General features: G+C 41.6%; 1 protein-coding gene across 2 annotated transcripts in view; it reads left to right on the top strand.

The window, feature by feature from the left end:
* The first annotated feature begins 5,041 nt into the window (after window positions 1-5,041).
* Window positions 5,042-14,983, top strand: part of SLC9A2 (solute carrier family 9 member A2) — a 95,780-nt gene continuing 85,838 nt past the window's right edge. For both annotated transcript variants that reach the window (XM_032351705.1, XM_032351704.1), the window contains exon 1: window positions 5,042-5,594. In XM_032351705.1, the coding sequence (XP_032207596.1) occupies window positions 5,309-5,594 (286 nt within the window). In that variant the 5' untranslated portion in view covers window positions 5,042-5,308. The remainder of the gene's footprint in view (window positions 5,595-14,983) is intronic.

The raw sequence follows: 14,983 nt of genomic DNA, 5'->3' as shown, positions 1-14,983 counted from the left end.
ACATGTAATAATGGGATACTATTCGAAAGTTCCCAGGAGGTTGTCTTTTCGCTTTCTGAGTGCACTGCCTATCAGAATTGAGACATCACACAACAGAGTTTAAAGGAAAGGGAGCCTGAGGAGGATGACACAGGATGTAGGTGTGTGTCACTTTAACACAGATGTGTGGCATTCACATTTTAGATTTTATTTAAGCCTTTAAGAAAGAAACATAAAGTTCATTATCCCAAGTGTTTTCTTTCACACAGGAAAGCCAGGGCTCTGAAAAGCTTCGTGGTTGACTATCTAGAGACAGAATCTTATTTTTAAATATACCAGGAGATTCCAACATTCAAAGTACCACTGTTACTAACCTTCGCTTTGCAGAAAGTAGCTCTTCAGACAGCAAAGTATTTCTCCACTGAGACGAAATAAGCGTCTCTGGCTAAAAAGAGAGAGAGTTTCATCTCACGCACATAATCAAACACTCACAGCACTCCATGAGCCCAGTTAGCACAGATCTTTGAGAAGAGGGCTCCAGACTTTTGCTGAGGACTGTCTTTAAAAACAAAACAAAAACGAAGCTACTTTAGACTTGAACACTTCCAAACACGGTACCTTTCAGGTCAAGGGTACTAGGAGCGCTGACTTTTCAGAGGCAAAGATTTTGACTTGAAATGTCGCTACAAAAGGAAGGGTCAGGAGTTGTACAATGCAGATTGCAAAGGAGAAGTTAAAATATGAATCTATTATAAAAATACGTAAAAAATACATAGTGCGAAACGTCAGTTTTAAGTCTTTTCTATTACGAGGGTCTCTGTAGTACCTAACAGTGGAGCCCTTCCAGGCTCCCTCTCTGGAGCAAGCCCCACGCAACGGCAAGGATCCCCCAGCTGCTGCGTGTGGGGAGAGGACGGGCGCCACACTGTGGTGGAGGGGAGCCACTGCAACCTATGGACAATTGCCCCGTCTTGGTCAGCTTCCTCGGGACCTCTGTCTGACAAATAGGAGTGATCCACAGCCTGCTGGAGTTGTCTGCTAGGACATGGGGATCCCAGCTTGCTCCCTCACACCACTTAACAGCCTCACAAAGCTCCCAGGTCTGTGTGGCAATCCACCAAGTTAATCCCAGATCCTCCAGAGCTTTCCAGGGCAGGAGGCAGAGATTGAAGAACAGACTTGCACTTGGCCATGATCTTGACCTTCCCAGCAGAGCTCCCATTTTTATTTGTTAAGGTGCACTTCCCCCTCCTTTTTTTTTCCCGTGCACTTTCTCTTAAGCTTAATTCCCAAGTCCTTTGTGAGTGTTAACGATGCCAGAGGTATTGTCCAGCTTGATGACTGCATGATGAAGGAGTTATTCCATTATATACACTGATATTCCGATATCCCAAGAGACCGCTTCAGATCAGCCAGTAGAGAAAACGATTACCAGTTTCTCGGATAGGGTTCATAAGATCCTTGTAAGCACATCTGTGCTACGATGTGAAGGTCAGTCTCAAATCAGGTAATTATAATGTGTATACTTAGAAATCCTGTCATGTGATTGGATTTTCAAAGTATTTGGGTGGAAAGAGAAAAAGGAGATGTGAGATCCTAAAATATGAACCAGGGATCGTTGGAGGGAAGTATTTCAGGTGGAACTGTTCATGTCTGTCCTGTCACTGATTCACCCACCCAAAAGGCCTGTGGCTCATATCCCTAAGGCAGATGAGCTGTCATCTATACAATACTTACTAAGTGGCATTTATTCTATTCTAGGTGCTGTGCTAGGAACTAAGGGTAAACAAGTGAATCAAATTGATCATCTTTACTTTCACCGAACTTTCAGTCTAACGGAGGTAAAGTGGGATGATTAAATGCTAAGACAGAAAAGTATGGACTGATATCAGAGGGTATAAAATAAGAAGGCAGGTGCCAGGTAAGACCCTCAAGTCAGTTACCTTTGAGCAGAGAGGCCCTAGGAGGAATTAACAAGTTGAAGGGCAAAGAGGAGAAAGAACAGAATGTGCAAAGGTCCCGAGGTGAAAGAGAGCCTGGAGATTTGGTCAGAGTTCATAAAGCATTTGTAGTGGGGGTGGGGGAGTAAAATAGTGAGAGTGAAAGGCAGAGGTCAAAGCAGGTAAGTCACTGTAGGATTTTAATCCTTCCAAATGGCACTAAAAAGTCACTGAAGGATATTAACCTGATAGAGGCATGATCTTGCCTTCACTCATTTAAGGGGAGCAGTATAGGTGGTGTTATCACTTTCAGGGGATGAGCTCCTAGATATAGGGCCCTTTGAAAAATGGCTCAATCAGGTCCTCCTCAACATGGGGGCGGGGTAGCTTAATTCTTATTTGGTTAAGGGGAAAAATGAAAAGACTGTTTTTAAAACTATGTCTTTCATCTTCCATTTATCTAAAAGAACATTTTTCTAAGTGTAAGAAAAAGTTGCTAATCTTTAACTACATTAACATAGATTTATAAAAGTAGAGTAATACTAGAGTCTATAATTTCAACTGTTACTCTGGGCAGTAAGATCCCAGACATGTAGATTTGTCATTCATCTTCTTGTTTATGATACACAATCTTCCTTTTTAAAAATTTTTTTTAAAGATTTATTTATTTCAGAGAGGGGAAGAAGAGAGAGAGAGAGCAGGAACACAAGTGGACTTATGGGGAGGGGCAAATAGAATCTAGACTTGGCTCTGCGATGAGCTTGACACAGGGCTCAACTTCGTGACCCTGAGATCACCACCCAAGCTGAAACCAAGAGTCAGGTGGGTACCTGATTGTGCCACCCAGGCACCCCTGATGCACAATCATTCTTGAAAGCATTATGTGTACTCAAACTCCTAGAAATTATTGCCCAAATGTGCCCTTGCCCTACTATTATTCCACCAAACTTGTAGAACTGGACTGACTTGCTTACTGCAAATAAAACTTTATTTTGCTATGGCTTTTTGGGGGACGATCCCTGAATAATCTTCCACCGTTATATTTAAAAGAGCTTGAGAAAATAACCTGCCATTTATGGGAAACTGGTCCCCAACCAGAGGGTGTGCTGAAACCAGTGTTGGCATGGATAGGCTGATTTAAATTCCTTCTAGACTCTGATTTGATTTGTAAATTTGGATACATCTGTTTGCTGGTTTGTTTGTTTTTAAACATCTCTGCATCTACAATTCTTCAATTACAAAATGGGTATAAGAATGTTTATCTCTTTGGGGCTTTGTGATCATTGACGAAAAATACAGATAGAGTGCCTTGCTTCCCATGCACAGCTACACAATTTTACAAAGTTATTATTTGCTGTTCCTTTCAGGGAATACAAAACACAATTTTTTTTTAATTTTTTAAAAGAAATTTTATTTCTTTGACACAGCAAGAGAGGGAACACAAGCAGGGGAAGTGGGAGAGGGAGAGACAGGCTTCCCTCTGAGTAAGGAGACCCATGTGGGGCTGGATTCCAGGACACTGGGATCAGGACCTGATCAGAAGGCAAACCTTAATAAACGAGCCACCCAGCCTTCCCCCAAACACATATCTTTAATGAAGATTTCCAGTGAATTTAGATAAGGAGGCAGATTTTTGGTTGGCTCAATGATTCTTTTTAAGAAGATAGGACATCTGTACATTAAGTTTTGTTGCACTTTTGAGACACTAATGCTTTATAAAATATTAAGTGAGGTACTCTGTGTCTTCTCCTAGAATCCTCTCATTTGATTCTGAACTCGTCCCTGCATTAATTTCAAAGTCTGAAGATGACTGTTTTCCTTATACGCATCTATTCAGGTGGAGAGTGTTTTTTTTTTTTTTTTTTTTCTTCTCTCTTTCTTGTGTTCTCTGCTGACATCTCATGGATTCCCTATGTCAGAACTTTGAAAAAAGAAATCTGCTTGAAATTTTGAAATGCGAGTGCTTAATAGTAGCAGTCGTGTTTTGACATTCAAAAAATTTTTGAAAAAAGAGAAGGATTTCATTTCCTAAATATCGAAGGGAAAAATGTTTCAATTATTTGAGTGACAACCGGTCTGCCTTTACGTTCGTTTCAGTTTCTGCTGATAAAGATGCTGGGACTAGAGGACTGCAACCAGGGAAGTCGAAGACTCCCTTGTAAGAAGGCTGCGCCCCGAATGCGGGGGTGGGGTGTGGGGGGAGCGGTTGGCCCTGGAAGCTCTTTCAGATCCAGAAGGCGATTCGCGTTCCCTTTCCTTTCCTAACCACAAGCCGTCCTGTAATTAGCGGAGCAAGTCAATCTGAACTAGGCAAATCACTGGCTTTTCACGAAATAATTATATTTCTGTTGCTCTCGGACATGTGCACCTCTAAGCCTGAAAAACAGAGAGAGGGTTTTTTTTTTTTTTTTCTTTTTCGTGACCGGGGACAGGGGGGGAAAGGGGGAAGCGACGGTGGGACAGGGAGTGAGCCCAGGGCAAGGTGGAGGGAGAAAGGAAAGGGTTCCGTGGGAGCGTGGGAACACGGAGGCCCGCACAGGCAGTCGGCGCGCAGACAGAATGCCCCGTACAGTCCGCGACTTGATAACCCTAAGAAGGGGAACAAAATGAGGCTTTTCTCAACTTTCTGTACCCTCCACACAGCTCCACAGTGTGTCCCGGCTTCCTCAGCTCCAGGGCCGAGAGCTCCCCCACCCCCGCGGGGCCCGGCTTCCCTTCCAGACCCCAAGCCTGCGCCACCTCCCCGCGTGGCCAGCGCACCCGCCTCCCCTCGGAGGTGCCTGCGGGAAGGGGGGGTGGATAAGGCCGCGACGCGTGGGTCGCGCCGGCCCCTTCGCTGGAGGGACGCCCGACGCTGCCTCCGGGGCGGGGACAGCTCCGGCCACCTAGCGCGATTCCGCCCAGAGCTGGCTGGTTCCGGGGGTGGGGGGTCTGGGCGCGCGGTGCCGGCCAGAGGGGAGCGCGGCCCCGCGTCGCCCGCGGGCTCGGGCAGGTGCGCGGCGCGTCCATCCCGTGCTCGCGTCCTCCCGCCCCGCGGCCAGGGCGCCGCGCCCGCCCCGCCCCCGCTCCGGCCCCCGCCCCCGGGCCGCCCCGGGCAGGGCCTGCAGCTGCGGCCGGCGAGCGGCGCATCGGGCATGGGTCGGCGGCCGGCGGCGGAGGGCGGCTGAGGGTGGCCGGGGGTGCGCGCCTGGCCCGGCGGTGTGGCCGTTCGCAGCGGGGACCGAGCCGTCGGCTGCAGAGACCCGGCTGCGCGGCCGGAGGCGGGCGGCGGGCAGAGGATCTCTGCTCCGCGCTGTGCGCGGCCGAGCGGGCGGCGCTGCCCGGGGAGCGATGCGCTGAGCGCACGGAGGGCCGAGCGCGGGGTCGCTGGCGGCTCGGGGAGTCGACACATGGAGCTCAGGAGCACCGGGCGGAGCCTGCGGCCGCCGCCGCCACTACTGCTGCTGCTGCTCCTGCAGGTGGCGGGGCCAGCGGGCACCCTGGCTGAGACCCTGCTGGACGCGTCGAGGGCCATGGGCGCCAGCTCCAGCCCGCCCAGCCCCGCGAGCGTGGTGGCTCCCGGAACGACGCCGTTCGAGGAGAGTCGACTGCCAGTGTTCACCCTGGATTACCCCCACGTGCAGATCCCCTTCGAGATCACCTTGTGGATCCTGTTGGCCTCCCTGGCTAAGATAGGTGAGCGAGCTGGACCCTCCAGCTGGGGTGAGGGCGATCGGGTGGGGAAGCTCGGGTGGGCGTCTGAGTCGAAAGGGACCTGGGAAGGAGCATTTTCAGGCTTTGAATCTGAAGTGGACATTGGCCTTGAAATAGCCCCAGACTATGAGCCCATCCAAACTCAGGGACTTGTTGCTTACTTTTGCCTCAGACGCCAAGTGGTACAGCTCTCTGCCAAAGCAGAGACCTGTTTACTGAGGGAGGAGGGCAGTGGCCTGAAGTTTAGTCCTGTCTGTCATTAGGAGAGAGGCGCAGGCTAGGGCAGAGGTTTTAACAGTCAAAGCCTTGGATGCTCTGAGAAGAAAGAGGCGCCTGGGCCAAGACACAGACCCTGCCATGCACCTGACTAATGAAGTGCCTTGGAGGGGACCTGGGACAACTGAGAGCCTGCAGCTGTGACAGGAACACCCTGTCTCCTCCCTCCTTTGGGCTGAGGCTGTCACTCTCCAGGAAGCTTTTTCTTAGGCCACTGAGGCCAATGAAGTGAGATGCATATTTAAAGACCATTAACCCACTTTTGGAGCTATCTCTTTAACTCTCATTTGGAAAGCAGAAGCTCAGAAGGTATTTTCTCATCTTCATTTCCCACCCCACCCCCCAGTAAACTTTTGTTGCGATCATGGGGCTTTGCATTATTTTGACTTTATATTTTAACTACTTTTTTCATTTTAAATGTATCCACTACTGTTGTAAAGATTCAAAGAAGTTACTAGGTCGAGAGAATGTTTGCATTATTGCATATGTCTTCAGTATATGTCCTGGGGAAAATCCTGTGCTGTGTGGTGAGGCAGGTCTCCGTAACAGATTGAAGACACCTTGCCTGTCATCCTCCAGCTTATTGATTGGTGGGAGGGGTGCCGCATACGCACCAGTGACCCTAGTACAGGGAAGTGCTAAGTAGTGTGACAAATTCTGAAAAGGTAATATGGCAGTGTAGGGAGGCAGAAATCACATCCTCATGCAACGGAAGCATTTAAATGGGATTTTCAAGGATGACCAGGATATAGTCAGTTGGAGAGGAAAGGGAATAATGTTCTAGAGAGGAATAAACAGAGGCATAAATAGGGGGGAAAGCACAAAGCAGTCCAAAGAGATGGGTTTGTATCATGGTGGAAATTGGGGTACTTAAGCCTGATGTCAGATTAAATTAATTAGATTCTATTAATGATGACCAAAAAAGGCGCATAATGTTTAAAGACTTTGCAGTCTGCCATTGCCTGGCTTTGACATGGTTGTGCTAGTTGCATGTTTTAATTCCACCTGAGAAATGGAAACAGAGGAAATGGATTTCCCCATCTATCAATTAGGTATGTGCATTTGCATAAATTCATTGCCTGTAACAATAAACTAAGGTGCTGTGTCCTCCCATGGTCCCCTCAACAGCCCTGCCGTGTGGGAAGGACAGTTATTAATCCCCCCCCCCCCCAACACACACACACTTGGTAGAGGTGGAAACTGAAGCTCCAGAGAGTTGAGGTGATTTGCCCACAAACACACAAAGTGGGGACCCAAATGCAGGCTCCTGGACTCTCTCTCTCCCAGCCTCCATCACTGGCCTGGTGCGTTTGTGCCCTGTTTCCATGACTGCTTCTTGGTTGCCATTTCTATTCAATTACAACTCTTTGTTTTGATCTTCGCTCCTGATTATTTTAATCTAATTAATTACACTAATAACAGCCGCTGGTAGGCTCTTAAGTTCATTATCTCTAATTTTCACAACCATCCTGGGTAGGTATGATTACCCCGTTTCCTATACGGAGAAGCAGAAGTGGGGAGGTTCCCTTGCTGGTGGGTGGGGAGCCAGAATTCCACCCAGGTCTGTCTGATGTCTCATCTTCGTGTCTCTCCTGGAGGCTTGTTTTGTCAGGAGGATTAAATGAGACTGCCTATGTTTAACATTCTTAGAAAATCCTGGGTATAGGGTAAGTGCAGAATAGTGTCATCACTAGGAGGAGTGGAAGAGGAATGGCAGTACCTCATGGGGTGCTCTGGCACTGTGTTTCCTTTTCCACTGTGCTGGGCTACCTCCTGCCTTTCTCTCTTTCTGTTTTAGGCTCAGCTTTTTCCAACTGCTCTTATTCTCTTTCTCATACTTGTTCTTTTTCTATCTTGACCTATTCATCTTGTTGGATCTTACTCTGTTAATTGTATGGTATCTTCTTAAAAGGCTTGTTTGAGTTTATAGGTGTATTGATCTGCCCATGGGTGCTATTTTTTTTTTTTATTTTTTAACCCAGATGTATTTACATTCATTGGCACTTGCTGTTCTCCCAATCTTTTAGGTACCCCCCCCCCCCGCCAATTCTCAGCTTCACTGGCTACCATCTCCTTTTTCTCTCCTATATCTGCATGTGACAGAGAAATGGAAATAGTGTTCATGTCTCCAAACCAGAAGGGTTTGAGCAGAGAGACCCGAGTAGAGACTGCCGTGGGTGGGTTGAAGGATATAGTTCCCAGAGTGGAAGGTATGGTTTTAGAATCCCAAAAGCTGGTCCTTGTGGTGTTTCCTAGGTTCTTCCTATATATAGTCCAGCCCTGTCCTCCTGCGGCAGCTCTATCTGTCCTTAGAGGCACCTGGAAATCTGCAGATACTCCCCACCTTCTCCCCCAGGCCCTAAACTTTATGTTGGCTTTGGGGAAGCCTATCTGTGAACTGAGGGTTGCCTTTCCAGCCCATTCAGCAGTATCTAGTCATTCTTAACTTTTGCAGTGGAAAAACTTACTTTGGGGTGACTTATATGATTTAATTTGCTTATATTTGGGACAGGATAATGAACTGAGCTGTGCCAGGGACTTGAGGTGATGAGATAACAGATGTGTTAACTCATGCGAAATGCCATGGTTTCTATTTGGGGCACTTTTATGTCCTGAACCAAGTGTACCTGAACTTACCTGCCGCAGAGAACATGGAGACACATTGCTAGTGATTAAACTGAACAAAGGTAACAGGTTGCCCCAAACGGAGGCTCCGAATCACATTCGTGGGAGGTTTAAATCATGCCAGATGGTGAATTCAGCATCGTTTGCTAGATCGCAGCACAATATAGTCTTAGAAATATTGCAGTCAGAAGTGAGCAAGTGCAGGGCGCCTGGATGGCTCAGTCATTAGGCATCTGCCTTCTGCTCAGGTCATGGTCCCAGGATCCTGGGATGGAGCCGCCATGTGTGTTGGGCTCCCTGCTTAGTGGGAAGCCTGCTTCTCCCTCTCCCCTTGGTTGTATTCCCTCTCTCACTGTCTCTCTCTCTCTCTTTCTGTGTGTGTGTCAAATAAAATAAAATAAAATAAAATAAAATAGTGAGCAAGTGAATTTCTGGCAGAGTGTTGAACGATTCAACTTCTTATTGTTTTTGCTTGATTATCAGGGAAATTTCTGAATTTCTGAATTATTTGGTTTAAAAGAAATGATGATAATGTGATTGCACATGTAAAGTAGGTTAAATAAATAAAAGAACATAGAATTTAGTACAACCTTGAATAGTTTTTAAAATTTTGGCAAGAAACATTCTCTTGTTTTTCACTTAGATCCTTACACATGTGAACCTGTATTGTTCCTTATTTTGAATATTTATATTTTGAGTAACTGTTGATTCTTTTTTACAGCTATAAATGCACACCTTGCTTGGTAAATCCTATACACAGGGATGGAGTTCTGCAGCTTAGAATAATAGGTAGCCAAAGAATTAGAAAGAGAAAAATTTCTTGGAGTGTTCTAAGAGGGTCTTCTCTGATTTCCTTGCCCATGAAGTGGATCAGTGGGATTTGTCCTAAACTGGGTTAACTTGGGTATGTGTTCTACCTCTCTTCAAAATTAAGGGACAGAGCACAGGGTCCCTGCTGTTTAAAGCAACAGGACTCCCTTCTTTGTCCTCAGTGGTTTCCCACATGTCCCCTCACTTATCTTGTAGTCCTGAGCTGGCCTGTTTTCCTCTTCCAGGTATCAGCATGAATCCTGCCCTTTTCATTTCTTTTATACCTAAACTTGGGGTTAGGATGCAGAATTTTCCACTTCCCTCTACCCTGCTGTCTTGACATTAAATAAGTTGTAGTATTGTAAGGAAAAGGCAAAGCAGTTTGGTCCATGAGGGTTTCTCCTCTGGGCTCCAGTCTGTCCTGATTTGAAATATGAAACCAGGTAATTTCTTCAGTTAATATCTATCTGTATCACCTGAGATCTCGGTCTCTTAGAAGAACCTACCTTTGCCCATGATCTGTTTCTCTTTGTTGTGTTCCATTCTCCTTAAGCAGCAGCTGGTTGGTCAGGGGGTGAAGCTTATGATCTTCACCTGTTTGTGAACATTTCTGAAGCTATGTCTACCTGATGGCATGTGTTTGTCCTTAAGCTAAGAGTTTTGATCCTTTCTGTCTCATAGTTTCCATCTTTTCCCTTTGGGCTAACCAAAGGGTGAAAGATGACTACAACAGCTTTCTGGTATTCTTTACAAGATCATTTCAGGTGCCTTCTAGAATTTTATCACTCTAACAGAGGAATATTTTCTTACCTTTTCAAAGAATAATAGGTTAAGTTTTCACCAAAAATGTTACTCTCTGTAGCAACTTCCACCATGACAATAATTATCATCAATGGGATACTTTTTTTTTTAAACAGAATTCTTTCACATATTATGAAGCCCTAAAATCATATAAAGAACTTTTTGTATAAATGTGTTTGTTCTTTGTAGGGTTATAAAAATTCACCTGTAAAACCAAGTGAATTTCATTTGTATGTGGATAGATTTTCATCAGTGATTCAATTGCTTTTAAAGAACATAGTTCTATTTGGCTTGTCTATTTCTTCTTCAGTCAACTTTAGTATTTGTGTTTTTATTTTTCTGGGAAATCATCATTTCATCTGAGTTTTTAAATTTATGGGAAGGAAACTATTTTCTATTTAAAATAATCTACTTTATCTGCATTTATTATTCTGCCTTTTTATTCCTAATACTGTTATTTTTGTTTTTATTTTTTACTTTGACCAAATTCTCAGAAGTTTATCAATTTTATACTTTTTCAAAGAATTGGATTTTGATTGGTTTCTAGTTTATCACTTCCTTCTCTTTATTATTTAGTTACTCCTACTTTATTGGTGTGTATTTTGTTCCCATTCCTGAATTTAGAGCTTAGCTCGTTAGTGATTGATTTTACTTGTTTTCTAATATGTCGACTCCCACCTTACAAGTGTAGTTAATCCCTGAAAGAACACTTATAGCTGAAAACATATTTAATATTACTTTCAATAATTTCAATGATGAATATTTTTATGAACTCTGTTCTAAAATTGGCATACCCTTACACTAAAATGACAGCAGTCTTATTAAAATGGACAGAACTCTTTCAATAGTTTATTTTAGTTATTATGACTCCTTTATTTATTATTATTATTATTTTAGTTATTATAGCTCCTAAGAAGCCATTTCTCTTCATCAGTTTCTCCTAAATACGGCTATTTCCTTGTTTTCACTAAATTCAAAGCTATGATAAACAGACATTTAAGACTGGTGCAATGCATAGTCATGATAATTCTTAGTTTATGTAAATTCATCTTTATTGCAAATTGCAACAATAAAGAGCATGACAGAAACTAAAGAATTCAGGGGAGAGATGCAGATGAAATTGTAGTTTCCTATGAAACTGCATGAAAACATTATTGTTATCAATTGACAAACCATTATATTCTGAGAGAACTTAACCCACCAATATCAGTGATAAAGCTAGAAAGAAAACTGATGTATCTCATCAGGGGCTCTAAGTCACTGATGTGTATAAAATCCAATTTAGTCTTCATGGAACCAAAGAAATGCCTCATGAGCTGAAATAGGAATATTAAAAGAAACTCTTCTTAAAGATGGTTTCTTGTGATCCAAATGGGTATATCTTTTAAGGATAGCAATATATGTCTTGAAGGCTAGAAATACTATGCTTTGTCCTACTTTAGTTGTCCTACTTTAGTTGTTTTGATATGTTAAGTTTTCACTATTGTTTAGTCCTCATTATTTTTAAATTTTCTTGTGATTTTTAGAAAGGATTTTATTTGTTTGTTTGTATGTTTATTTCTGAGAGAGAGTATATGAGCAGTGGGAGGGGCAGAAGGAGGGGAAGAGGGAGAGGGAAAGAATCTCTCAAGCGGACTCTGAGCTCAGTGTGAAGCCTGATATGGGGCTTAATCTCATGACCTGAGATCAAGACCTGAGCCTAAACCAAGAGTTGGTCCTTTAACCCACTGAGCCACACAGACAACCTCCACCTTGTGATTTTTATTATTCTAGTCCAATAATTATTTACAGTGGTAGTTTATAGTTAGTAAACATATAGAGATATATGGTTATTTTTTATTTTATTCATATTTTATTACATTTTGTTTGGATAGGCCTGATACTGATTTTTGATATTGATTGGGATGTTCTCTGTGGTTTAATAGGTGCTCCTTGTTTATTTTTATTTAAATTTTAGTTAACATACAGTGTAATATTGGTTTTATGAGCAGAATTTAGTGGTGCATCACCTAATTCTATGGTCATTTTTAAACTGCGTTTTCCACACTTGCTTGAAAAAGATTATATATTCTCTATTTGGTGCAGAATTTTATACAGGCACATGTGCACATACACAGACACACACACATACACACGTACTAGATTAAATGTGTAATTATGCTGTTCAGATCTTTAATAGAATTGCCAAGTTTTTTGGCGTTTTTGTGTATTAGATTATATGGTACATTAAAATCAATCCTAAGATTGTGAAACCAATTACGGTTCATAATTTTGTTCATTTTTGCTTTGTATATTTTGATACTGTTATTAGGTGCATATGAGTTTATTGTTATGTCTTCTGAGTGAATTTGTCCTTTAATTATTAAGTTATGAACTTTCTTATTTTCAGTAATATTCTTGTGGCTCATAGTCTATTTTTCTTTTATTACTATTGCTATTCAAAATAAAACTAGATTTTGCATATGTCTTTTTTTCTCTATGTGTTTTCCACATCTGTATTTCCCAGATGTATCTCTTTTTATAACATTACTATTAAATCAATTAGGTAATTTCCTTTCTATATATTTTATCAAACCATATATAACTGGATTTTTTTATCTTTAAATTTTTAAGATGTCTGCAATTTCAAAAGTGCAGTTACATTTATTGTGAGTTATATATGTGGGCTTACTTTGTTCTTTATTTACTGTGCTTTTACTTGGTGTCTTTATAGTTTTCTTGTCAGTTTTTGGTTTAGTAATTTTTTTTTTCATTTATTTTTTATTATATTATTATACATTCTCTTTCTCTTCCTTTTGTGGTGACTCTTCAATTTTAATCTGATTACCAGATAGCAGGAGTCACACCAGGTTGCTTTGGCTTCCATCTCAGTTACACGTTCCTACATATTTTGTAGTTGTGTAATATTGTGTGCATAACTTAAACTCTCTGTGTTCAGTTGCTTTATAGGTTAAATGGGTAAATAAAAGTACCGAAGTCATAGGCTGTTGTAAAAATTAAATTAGCTAATATGTGTAAAATCTTAAAATAACTTTTTGGAATGTGGTGAACACAGTATTTGCTATTTTATTATTGTTTTATCCACTTTTTGAATAATATTTAAACTATAAAACTTTTTGACTGCTGTCTGTTGCAGAATTTTAATTTTTTTTTTCTTATAGTTCAGACTGGGTCTATATTTAACTTCTTCCAAATGAGATTTTAATTTTTTAGACCTGATTTCTATTTAATTTCCTCCAAATTAGTTTTTAATTTTTATAGGCAGTGTTTACATTTGCAAACATGCTTGCCAATTTTTTTTATTACTTCTTCTGTCTCCCCTTTTCCCCCAGATAGTTTTCTTTTTACTGAAATATGTTCTTCTTTTTTTTTTTAAGAAAGTCATCTTTTAAAGATTTTATTTATTTATTTGACAGAGATCACAAGTAGGCAGAGAGGCAGGCAGAGAGAGAGAGGAGGAAGCAGGCTCCCTGCTGAGCAGAGAGCTGGATACGGGGCTCGATCCCTTGACCCCGGGATCATGACCTGAGCCGAAGACAGAGGCTTTAACCCACAGAGGCTTTAACCCACTGAGCCACCCAGGCGCCCCCTACTGAAATATGTTCTTTGGTGTATACTTTAGGGAGGGCCTTTGATTGAGAAATTCTCTTGATCTTTGACAATGTCTTTAGTTTGATTACTCTCTTGAATGATTATATAACAGAGTATAGGGGTTGGAATATTACCTCTTAAAAATTGAAAGACATTATTTCATTACTTTCTGACCCCTTTTGTTCCTAAGGAGAATTAAGTTATTTTTCTCATTGTGCTTTGGAATTAATCTGACTTTTCTGTTTACTTGTATTTAAGATTCTTCATTTGGTTATTTCTAATATCCTTCTGTTTTCTCAATGTGTCTTGGTATTGATTTATTTTGTTTTTGCTTCTTGGAACTTGTGCTTCTATGTTTCCTACTGCTTTTTTATTTTTTTCATCTCTTTTCTTTTCTATTTGTTAGCAATTTTATCAGATGTTTTTCCTAGTATCCCATTACTCTCAGAGTGTTTCTAATCTGTGCTTAACCTACTCATTGGATTTTTCATTTTAATTATATTTTCATTTATGCTGTTTGGCTCTTTGTGAAGTGGATCTCCTTTCTGTGCATACTTTTCCACTATTTAATTAATTTTTATTTCTCCTTCTATTCTTTCATTTATTTAAACTATATTCATTTTATAGTTTTTTTTTCTGTTATTTTTAGCTGTTTCTAATTCTTACATTTGTCACATTTACTGACTTTCCCTTTTGGATATTTGTTTCCTTATATAGATTATATTTTTTGTTGTGAGCCTAGCTTCAGCAGGGGATGTTTACTTGGAAGTAGTTTGTTTCCCTTAAGTTATGAATGGTTCTTACAAAAATGGTTTTGAGTTTTCATGCTGGGACCCAGAGTTTTAGTGGGTGGCTTTTAGTACTAGTTTGGTTTTCCTATATGATTCACGTGAACTTTATACCTGTATGTGGTATAAACCTGGAATTTTATACTTTGTAGGTAAATTTTCTTTCTGCTCAAGGCCTAAAGAGTTGATGTATTTGCTTCTATTTTTCCTTGGCTTTAGGCATCTTTTAGTATTTATTTATTTGACACAATGTAGCTCTTTGAGACTCTGAAATTTATGCATGAATGCTTCCCTTACTGGTTTTATGTCAAATTTCTTGTGTTCATGTAGGTGTTCAAATACTGGGTCCTAGCACGTAGGGCAGGTAACTTGTCTGGAATCCCCCTGGCTCATGGTGGCTTGAAATCCTACCGTCATCTCTTGCTTTGACTCCTCTCTTTATTTCTGGCCTTCCAGACATTTTCCTTTATTTGGAATGTG

The sequence above is a fragment of the Mustela erminea genome, chromosome 7 (assembly GCF_009829155.1).
Source record: "Mustela erminea isolate mMusErm1 chromosome 7, mMusErm1.Pri, whole genome shotgun sequence".
NCBI classification, from domain to species: Eukaryota; Metazoa; Chordata; class Mammalia; order Carnivora; family Mustelidae; genus Mustela; species Mustela erminea.
The sequence above is the reverse complement of the archived record's forward strand: the minus strand, read 5'-3'. Positions and strand labels throughout refer to the sequence as shown.